The sequence below is a fragment of the Lipotes vexillifer genome, unplaced genomic scaffold (genome assembly GCF_000442215.2).
Source record: "Lipotes vexillifer unplaced genomic scaffold, Lipotes_vexillifer_v1.1 scaffold38, whole genome shotgun sequence".
Lineage (NCBI taxonomy): Eukaryota > Metazoa > Chordata > Mammalia > Artiodactyla > Lipotidae > Lipotes > Lipotes vexillifer.
In genome coordinates, this window is record NW_006791464.1 from 1,506,040 (window position 1) to 1,517,362 (window position 11,323).

At 36.8% G+C, this 11,323-nt stretch overlaps 1 protein-coding gene across 2 annotated transcripts in view; it reads right to left on the reverse strand.

The window, feature by feature from the left end:
- The window catches only part of KLHL4 (kelch like family member 4), a 124,504-nt gene that overhangs the window by 2,129 nt on the left and 111,052 nt on the right, over positions 1-11,323 (reverse strand). For both annotated transcript variants that reach the window (XM_007464439.1, XM_007464440.1), the window contains exon 10: positions 488-659. In XM_007464439.1, the coding sequence (XP_007464501.1) occupies positions 488-659 (172 nt within the window). The remainder of the gene's footprint in view (positions 1-487; positions 660-11,323) is intronic.

Here is an 11,323-nt window from a genome sequence, read left to right on the forward strand (position 1 = left end):
TCTCTTACTGTGTACCAAGTCCCTTGAATGACTGATCAGTAGTTAGGAGTGTTGTAATTTGTAGAACCTCTATAAGGAGGAGACTGAAAGATTTTCCTCCTGGGAACCAGCCAATAAGAAGGGGCAGGCATTTGTGGGTAAGAACATTATTCTTTGCTTCTCAAGTCATAATACATACATAGAAAGTTGGTCAGAGAGTAAAGCTCTTGGATTATTGAATTTGATTCACTTTTCTGTAAAAGGAATGAGTCCATCGTTAAGAGAATGTCTTGTCCCCACTTTATATAAGTACTGATGGATCCTGCTAATGATAAAACAGCTCAGTTAATAATTCTCTATAGCTAAATAAAGCACATGCTATAAATTTCATTAAAATAATTTGGTTCAGCCCTAGAGAGGAAGATAATGGGATTAATTCCAAACACATATTTTAATTTTTAAATTAAAATGTGAAATATATCAATTTGAATATTTTAAATGAGAGTACCTCTTTCCATTCATTTTTCTGTGTATCATATGACTCAACAGTGTTCAAATAAGTATGTCCATCATATCCTCCAACTACATAGAGTTTGTCTCCAAGGGGACATACAGCAACAGCATCTCGAGGAACACTCAGAGGTGCCACAGTTGACCATGAATCATTTTTTGGATCATACCTTAAGAGGTTTAGGAAGACAATTGAGAAGGAAGTTCAACAGTGTTAAAATTAAAAATAATAGACATTAATAAAATGTACTTTTATCTAATATAAGAAATTAAAAATACCTTACACATTCCAAGTGTAGCCCGACTAATAAAAGTTAAGGATAACTAAATGACAGAATTCTCTTCAGCCACCAGATGTCACTCAAAGCATAGTGAAAATGAATTTCCTTTTAAAAATACCACACATTTCTTTGAACAGTACTCAGATTCTCTATGAGGAAATTTCACATATTGGCAACTTAACATTATGTGGAAAATGCCCCCTCTGTCATTTAGTATGCTAGCTGGAATGGGTTTTTCTTATTCTTTGTTTATCCAAGCTATATCTGAGATGTCTGATCTTGTTTATATGAGAGTTCACATGTTAAGTAATTCTGAATATAATTGCCTTTTTTTTATATAAACTATAGTACCCTGGTTTTAATATTCTTTGTAGTTAGGATGACCACAGTTGTATTCTTTTTCCCCTATGAGAGTTCTTATTTATCTTCACAGGACCCTGGGATGTTTTTCCATTTTAACTTGAAGTTAACTCCTTATCCCCAAGCCTATTCTGTAAGCAAAATGAAAGATAATTCAGTAAGCAATATTAATTAAAATCTTCTCCAGGAATTCTTTCCTAAAATTTGAAGCCAGTATAGAATACTAAGATCTAAGAGAGGTGAACAATGAGAAAAAACTTATATAATTATATGTAGAAATTATCTCTGATTTTATATTGGCCTATTTGTAAAGCCCAATGAAAAACATTTATTTTACAAAATTTCATTTATTACCATCTACTAATTTCCTTACATTTGTATTACTCATCTTATTTCTATTTCTCTCTCTTTAATCATAATCTAAATTATCTGATCCCAGCTTCCATTTGAACTTGGTCTCACATCCAGTAATATTTTTTAATAATATATGAAATCAGCAATAATTAAGATATCCTCAATATCCACCATATATTGTTGGGTTTCACCTTAAATTCCGATGTTATATTAAAAAGCAGAACCAGAAAATCCACAGCTGTATGCTTTAGCTAATCTGAATCTTTAACACAATTGTTATTGTTAATTGATGCTTTGCTCAGCTAACACAGTACACACATATATGAATGGTGAACCAGGGCTTGCAGAAGGATTCCCTTATAGATTTGCATCCAAAACCCAAGGTATTTCTGCATGTGCATGATAATGAATGCTCAAAAATCTGGCTAATGTTAATATTATATGGACACTGGTTTATTAAATAGAGAGGTTTGGGGAATGTAGAATCTTCTGAAGAAAAAAAAAATGGCACCTTAGTTGTTATCTGTAAAGACACAGAGGATCAGTTATTAAAGAAAAAGCCACTACCTCACCTTCAAATTAAAACAGCACCACATTTCTCACCTTTTGTTTCTCTTTTGCTTTTCTATTTCTCCTTACTTTGGATATAAGTATATATATATTCTAGTGGAAACAAAAAGGAGACTGAAGTAAAGAGAATTAGTCATGGACTTATTCCTCCACTTAGAGTAATTACAGACAATTTGCTTGACTTCTTTGCCTTAATTTTCTCATCAACATTATAGAAATAATAATCTCTGACCCAGCCAACACAAGTTTATGTATTTTAGAAACCTTTAATTTAAATTATTATCTTAATTAATTGGAGGAGACTTTTAAGGTACTGGGTAGGTCATCAGTGTTTTACCAGAAAATAGTGTCAGGAATATTGTCTAAGACATGGAAATGAGGATTATCTGATTCCACAGAGTGTGCATCTTTGACTTTCTAACTGACAAGGCTATTTTACAACGCTATAGGTGTAGAAGTTAAGCTGTAGAAAACTGAGTTTTCTTGTGTTTACTATACATAACAATAAAATAAATTTTGCCTGATAGAGATATAATTAATTTCTAGCCCCAAATTATGACCCTGCCTAAATATTACATTTTATTCCCTATAGGTTATTAGCTGCTTTTGCAGCTATTACCAATTATTTTCAGCATTCCTAATTGTTTTTATGTCTTTTCTTCAAAGATTCTTTGAAGCAATTTTAATGTCTTATGGGTTACCTCATTAATTAATGAATCACACAAAATTCTTTGACACATTACTATTATATTTGTATGAAAGTCATAATTTTCAAAAACTATACTTTAGCACTAGTTATTTTCTCAAGATCTTTACAAGGAAAATGCCAATAAGGGGATAATGTTAGTAATAACAATAATACTAATTACAAAAATAATACAAACAAAATAATAATATGTGCCAGGCAAGGCACTAAGTGCATTAACTTTTACTATTTTTTACCCTATGAAGTTGATACTAAAATTATTCCCATTTTTCACATGAGGAAACAGATGTTTAGAGATGTAAAGTAACTGGGTCAAGGTCACATAACTTGTAAATAACAGATCTGGGATTTGAACTCAGAGCTGTCTGACTCCAGATCTAGTGGGTTTAACTAGTATACTATAGAGTTTTTTGTATGCATAAAGTACTTTTTCCCATTAAAAATTAAAAAAAAATAGTATATTTGGAAATATAATTATTAAATAAAGTTAAACATTTAATTATTAGGATATGTTTGTAAGCATTTAATTTTGTAGTCTGTATTATGAAATTTTCTATATCAAAAAAATATGAGCTGAGTTTATATTTTCCTAGTTGTGTGTATAAATGTCTATTTAAATTGGTATAGACATGTCAAGCTATTGTAAGGCTAATTTCATGGTGATCACTCTACAGTGCTAAAATGCAGCCCAATTCATCTCTCTTTCAGGTCTTAAGATAGAATTTCCCAATTTCAGGGTTTCTTGGTAAAGCCAGGAAAATACTGGCATAATAATGGGAGAGAAGAAGGTGATTTAATTAAAATATTTTATGTATTCTAGATTTTTTCCTTATGAAATGTATTCTTTTTGGACCAAACCTAGTTTCTTAATCCCATGCATTTTGATACAAGGAACCAAGTAACTGCAACACAATTTACGCCACTAAGATACAAAAAAATGTCTCCAAAACTGAAATAGAAGAAAAAAAGCACAGACTTCAGTATGTTAGAAAGAAAATCGCTTACTAGTTTGAATTTATTATAAGAAAATTACTATTATAAGAGCTTAGAGTATTACCTGTCTCTCTGTTATATATTTATATGATTTAACTTTTAATTCAGATGAAATTTTTGTGAAGTCAGGTTTGATTTTCATAGTAACAAACCTTCATGACTTTTTACTTACTAGATAAAATTTTGTATAATATTGCATTATTTTGTATAAAATCTTCTAGACAACTTTTAATATTTCTATAATGAATGACATAAATTCTCTATATGAGTATCACCCTTTGACCACTGCTTTTCATGAATTTATCACTCCAATATAGTTTAGGCATTAATGGAAATTTGAGAAAGCATAATTGTTTTTACATGGATTTGTTTGTATATTTGATTTAGTTTTCCCAAATGTAATAACTCCTGATGCTCTTGTTTAGCTTATAGGAGGTGATATAGTCTTCTCCACTATCAACTCATATAAAGAGGTGGATACAGTTATTCGTAGGTGTAGAAACATGCATATTTTTACAAGCATAAGAGTAGAATTCAATGCCTGGATACCCTTTCTTAAAATGAAAGCTACACTTAACTTTTTTGAATACAAGTATCAGTTTTTTGAGAGTATGTATACATTCATTAGACAGGTGGGCCTAAACTTTTGTGAACTGTGTGTTGTCTGTAATTGTTTGTGGTCTATGGAAGGCATCAATAAATTATCTAAGCAATTTGAAATTTCAGTAGAATCTATCCTTTTTTCAACTTCTTACAGTGAACTTTAACAGGTATTGAGTCTATTGCATTCCTTTGGCCTTTCTAAAAGGGAAACATGATTCCCATCAGTTATACACACACAAGCACAGAGTAAATGCTTAAACTTTGGTACATATGATGAAATTCTGTATCAATAAAAGTAGAAAATAGTGGTTTGATGTTTAATTCTATTAATAGTACTGAGTGTATAATAGTGAACTTTTAGTTTTATAATGAAATGGAAAGTCAAGTATGACTGGTTTCCAAACTTTTAATAACTCCAGTTATATGAAAAAAATCCTTTAGCCACTATTTGTCATTTAACAATAGAGGGGTTCAACTGCCACTTATGTAGGGTGATAGGGATATACTAGATTTTCAAGATATTTTCCATTTGTAATTACATATAATTCCATTATTGTGCTTCTGGATATAAATAAAGGGCAGAGCAAATTCAGCTTTATCTTATAAATATACAGGCAAGTCAAGGTGATTTTCATGTGGTTTTTACCATTTTTTCAATGCTGCATTACTAGGGAGTGATGTCCGCAAGATGGTAGACTAGGAAGTTCTGGGATCTTATTCTGTCACAAAAATATTAAATAAACAAATAGAGACTGGTGAAAATAACTTTGTAGCTGTTCTGGAAATCAGTCAAAGATCCACAGCAACAAAATACCTGCTCAGTCAAGAAAAAGATGTAGGCAATTTTGTGCATTTTTTTTTTTTTTACTTTCTCTGGCCCCACCCCCTCCTAGAAAGGCATGGCATGGATTGGATAAAGCAGTGGTCCAGTCCCAGTTCCCTTCCTTGAACCAGAGAGAAAAGAGCAGAGCTAATATGCAGCAATCCAACCTGTCTCAGTTGTTGCCAAAACAGTTATCTTCTGTGTTACCTAACTCAGAGCTCAGACAGTCAAAAGTGGTTCAGCTCAGATTTCAGGCTAGGAAAAGCCATGGGAAGTACTGTACATGGTTCATGAAAGTTGTTGGGAGATTACAGATGCATAGACAACTGGGACAAGAGATTATTGATACTACAAGAGATTACTGATTACTCCAATAGAATAGCTAAGGCCCTGAAAGGCAGCAGGGCTGAGAATCTTAAGGAAGTTAAAGCATTTAAAAGCAGCCATGTATACAGAGAATCAACACACACACACACAAACACATACACACACACAGGCCCAGGAAAGAGAGAAACCCAGTAAAGGTCTGAGAAGACCTCAAGCCTTCAAGCTGGGCTTATCCCAAATATAGAACATAATTAGTGATTAAATAACAATAGTCTTCCTATGCATGGAGTCAATCTGCAAGGACTGGGAAAGGTAACTGTTATTTCAAATGGCCAGTTTTCAACAAAAGACCACAAAGCATAAAGATAAATAAGAAAATGAATTTCACTCAAAAGAACAAAGTAAACCTCCAAAACCATCCCTGTAGAAACACAGGCATCTGTGTTACAAGAAAAAGACATTTAAGTGACTGACTTATATATTCTCAAAGAGTGAAAAGAAAAACAGGCAAAGAACTAAAAGAAATCAGGAAAAAGATAAATGAACAAAATTAGAAGGTCAACAAAGGAAATAAATTATAAAGAAGAAAAAAATTGAAATTCTGGTGCTGAAAAATGAGATCACTGAATTCAAAAACTCACTAGAATTTCCCATTGGAGACTCAAGCAGGCAGAAGAAAGAATAAGTGAACTTGAAGACAAGTTTTTTGAAATTATCAAGTCTGAATGAAAAGAATGAAGAAAAGTCAACAGAGTCTAAGGGACCTCTGAGACAACATCAAGTGGGTCAATATATACATTTTGGGGGAGAAGAAGAAGAAGAAGAAGAAGAAGAAGAAGAAGAAGAAGAAGAAGAAGAAGAAGAAGAAGAAGAAGAAGAAGGGGAGAAGAATGAGGGGGGAAGAGTAAGAAGAAATAGTTCTACAGTAATAGTAGGAGGATTTGACTTCCCACTTTCAATAATGGATGAAATAAACCAGACAGATGATCAGTAAGTACATGAAAGATGAACAACATTATAGACCAATTGGACCTAACAAACATATATAAAAACTTCTATTCCCCCAAAACTCAGAACACATATTTTTACAAGTAAGCATGGAACATTATCTAGGATAGACCATATATTAGGACATGAAACAAGTCTTAATAAATTTAAAAAGGTTGAAAACATGCAAAGTCTTTTCACAGTGGAATGAAACTATAAATAACAGAAGGAAAAGTGATATGTCCACACATATATGGAAATGAAAGTACATACACTTAACAAATGAGTCAAATAATATATTGTAAGGGAAATTAGAAAACATCTAGAGACAAGTGAGAATGAAAACATGACTCATACAGAGTCTTCTGGAATGCAAAGAAAGCCATGATATGAAATGGGGAATCAATAACTGTAAAAGCATACACTTAAAAGGAAGAAAAAATGCAAGTCAAAAACCGAGCTATAGGAGAGGGGGAAGATGGCGGAAAAGTAAGATGCGATCACCTTCCTCCCCACAGATACACCAGAAATACATCTACACATAGAACAAATCCTACAGAACACCTACTCAACACTGGCAGAAGACCTCAGAAATCCCAAAAGGCAACAAACTCCCCAGGTACCTGAGTAGGGCAAAAGAAAAAAGAATAAAAAGAGACAAAAGAATAGGGATGGGAAGTACACCAGTGGGAGGGAGCTGTGAAGGAGGAAAGGTTTCCACACACTAGGAATCCCCTTCGTGGGCTGAGGCTGCGGGTGGCAGAGGGGGAAAGCATTGGAGCCATGGAGGAGAGCACAGCAACAGGGGTGCGGAGGGCAAAGTGGAGAGATTCCCACACAGAGGATCGGTGCTGATAGGCATTCACCAGCCCGAGAGGCTTGTCTGCTCACCCGCCGGGGCGAGTGGGGGCTGAGAGCTGAGGCTCGGACTTTGGTTGGAGTGCAGGGAGAGGAATGGGGTTGGTGGCATGAATACAGCCTGCAGGGGGCCAGGAGGAAGTCTGGGGAAATGTCTGGACCTGCTGAAGAGGCAAGAGACTTTTTCTTCCCTCTTTGTTTCCTGGTGTGCGAGGAGAGGGGATTAAGAGTGCTGCTTAAAGGAGCACGAGAGATGGGAGTGAGCCGTGGCAAACAGCGTGGACCCCAGAGATGGGCATGAGACACTAAGGCTGCTGCTGCAGCCACCATGAAGCCTGTGTGCGGGCACAGGTCACTATCCACACCTCCCCTACCGGGAGCCTGTGCAGCCCACCACAGCCAGGGTCCCGGGATCCAGGGACAACTTCCCTGAGAGAATGCACGGCATGTTCAGGATGGTGCAAAACCACACCGGCCTCTGCCGCAGCAGGTTCACCCACATCAGCAACCCTCCCTCCCCCCGGCCTGAGTGAGCCAGAGCCACCAAAACAGCTGCTTCTTTAACCCCATCCTCTCTGAGCGAAGAACAAACGCCCTCCAGCGATCAACCTGCAGAGGCGGGGCCAAATCCAAAGCTGAGCTCCGAGAGCTGTGAGAACAAAGAAGAGAAAGGGAAATATCTCCCAGAAGCCTCAGAAGCAGCAGATTAAATCTCTACAATCAACTTCATGTACCCTGCATCTGTGGAATACCTGAATAGAAAACAAATCATCCCAAATTGAGGAGGTGGACTTGGAGAGCAAGATTTATGATTTTTTTTCCCTTTTCCTCTTTATGTGAGTGTGTATGTGTATTCTTCTGTGTGAGATTTTATCTGTATAGCTTTGTTATCATCATTTGTCCTAGGGTTCTATCTGTCCATTTTTTTTTTTTACTTAAAAATTTTTTTCTTAATACTTATTTACTATTTTAATAAAATATACTAATAATATAATACATTATATATAATATAATGTATTATATTATATATAATGTATTATATATAATATATTATTACAATATATCATATATATAATATATATAATAATAATAATATCTTTATTTTATTTTATCCTTCTTTCTTTCTTTCTTTCTTTCTTTCCTTCTTTCTTTCTTTCTTTCATTCTAATTGTTCTCCCATTTATTCTGAGCCATATGGATGAAAGGCTCTTGGTGCTGCAGCCAGGAATACGTGCTGTGCCCCTGAGTTGGGAGAGCCAACTTCAGGGCACTGGTCAACAAGAGACCTCCCAGCTCCACACAGTATCAAATGGCGAAAATCTGCCAGAGATCTCCATCTCAACACCAGCACCAAGCTTCACTCAACGACCAGCAAGCTAGCGTGCTGGACACCCTATGCCAAACAACTAACAAGAAAGGAACACAACTCCACTCATTAGCAGAGAGGTTGGTGAAAAGCACAATAAGTCCACAGACAACCCAAAACACACCACCAGACATGGACCTACCCACCAGAAATACAAGATACAGCCTCATCCACCAGAACACAGGCACTAGTTCCCTCCACCAGGAAGCCTACACAACTCACTGAACCAGCTTTAGCCACTGGGGACAGACACCAAAAAGAACGGGAACTACGAACCTGCAGCCTGCAAAAAGGAGACCCCACACACAGTAAGATAAGCAAAATGAAAAACAGAAAATCTCACAGCAGATGAAGGAGCAAGAGAAAGACCCACCAGACCTAACAAATGAAGAGGAAATAGGCAGTCTACCTGAAAAGGAGTTCAGAATAATGATAGTAAAGATGATCCAAAATCTTGGAAATAGAATGGACAAAATGCAAGAAACATTTAACAAGGACCTAGAAGAACTAAAGATGAAACAAGCAATGATGAGCAACACAATAAATGAAATTAAAATTACTCTAGATGGGATCAATAGCAGATTAACTGAGGCAGAAGAATGGATAAGTGACTTGGAAGTTAAAATAGTGGAAATAAAAACTGTAGAGCATAATAAGGAAAAAAGAATGAAAAGAGCTGAGGACAGTCTCAGAGACCTCTGGGACAACATTAAACACAGCAGCATTCGAATTATAGGGGTTCCAGAAGAAGAAGAGAAAAACAAAGGAAATGGGAAAATATTTGAAGAGATTATAGTTGAAAACTTCCCTAAAATGGGAAAGGAAACAGTTAATCAAGTCCAGGAGAAAAGAGAGTACCATACAGGATAAATCCAAGGAGAAATACGCCAAGACACATATTAATCAAACTGTCAAAAATTAAATACAAAGAAAGCATATTTAAAGCAGCAAGGGAAAAACAACAAATAACACACAAGGGAATCCCCATAAAGTTAAAAGCTGACCTTTCAGCAGAAACTCTTGAAGCCAGAAGGGACTGGAAGGACATATTTAAAGTGATGAAGGAGAAAAACCTACAACCAAGGTTACTCTAACCAGCAAGGATCTCATTCAGATTTGATGGAGAAATTAAAGCCTATACAGACAAGCAAAAGCTGAGAGAGTTCAGCACCACTAAACCAGCTGTACAACAAATGCTAAAGGAACTTCTTTAGCCAAGAAACACAAGAGAAGGAAAAGACCTACAATCACGAACCCAAAACAATTAAGAAAATGGGAAGAGGAACATACATATTGATAATTACCTTAAATGTAAATGGAATAAATGCTCCGACCAAAAGACACAAATTGGCTGAATGGATACAAGACTCATATATATGCTGTCTACAAGAGACTACTTCAGACCTAGAGACACATACAGATTGAAAGTAAGGGGATGGAAAAAGATATTCCATGCAAATGGAAACCAAAAGAAAGCTGGTGTAGCAATTCTCATATCAGATAAAAGGGATGTTAAAATAAAGACTATCAGAAGAGACAAAGAAGCACACTACATAATGATCAATGGATTGATCCAAGAGGAAGACTTAACAATTGTAAATAATTATGCACCCAACAGAGGAGCACCTCAATACATAAGGCAAAAACTAACAGCCATAAAGTGAAAATTGACAGTAACACATTCATAGTAGGTGACTTTAACACTCCACTTCCAACAATGGACAGATCATCCAAAACGAAAATAAATAAGGAAACATAAACTTTAAATGATACATTAAAAAAGATGGACTTAATTGATATTTATAGGACACTCCATCCAAAAACAACAGAATACACATTTTTCTCAAGTGCTCATGGAATATTCTCCAGGATAGGTCATATATTGGGTCACAAATCAACCCTTGGTAAATTTAAGAAAATTGAGGGGGCGGTGGAAAGATGGTGGAGGAGTAAGACGCGGAGATCACCTTCCTTCCCACAAATACACCAGAAATACATCTACATGTGGAACAACTCCTACAGAACACCTACTGAATGCTGGCAGAAGACCTCAGACCTCCCAAAAGGCAAGAAACTCCCCACGTATCTGGGTAGGCCAAAAGAAAAAATTAATTAAAAACAGAGACAATAGAATAGGGACGGCACCTGCACCAGTGGGAGGGAGCTGTGAAGGAGGAAAGGTCTCCACACACTAGGAAGCCCCTTCACGGGCAGAGATTGCGTGAGGCGGAGCGGGGAGCTTTGGAGCCGCGGAGGAGAGCACAGCAACAGGGGTGCGGAGGGCAAAGCGGAGAGATTCCCGCATAGAGGATCGGGGCCGACCGGCACTCACCAGCCCGAGAGGCTTGTGTGCTCGCCCGCGGAGGCGAGCGGGGCTGCGAGCTGAGGGTCGGTTTCGGTTTCGGTCGGAGCTCAGGGAGAGGACTGGGGTTGGCGACTTGAACATAGCCCGAAGGGGTTAGTGCGCCACGGCTAGCCGGGAGGGAGTCCGGGGAAAAGGCTGCACCTGCTGAGGAGGCAAGAGACTTTTTCTTGCCTCTGTGTTTCCTGGTGCGTGAGGAGAGGGGTTTTAAGAGCGCTGCCTAAAGGAACTCCAGAAACGGGCG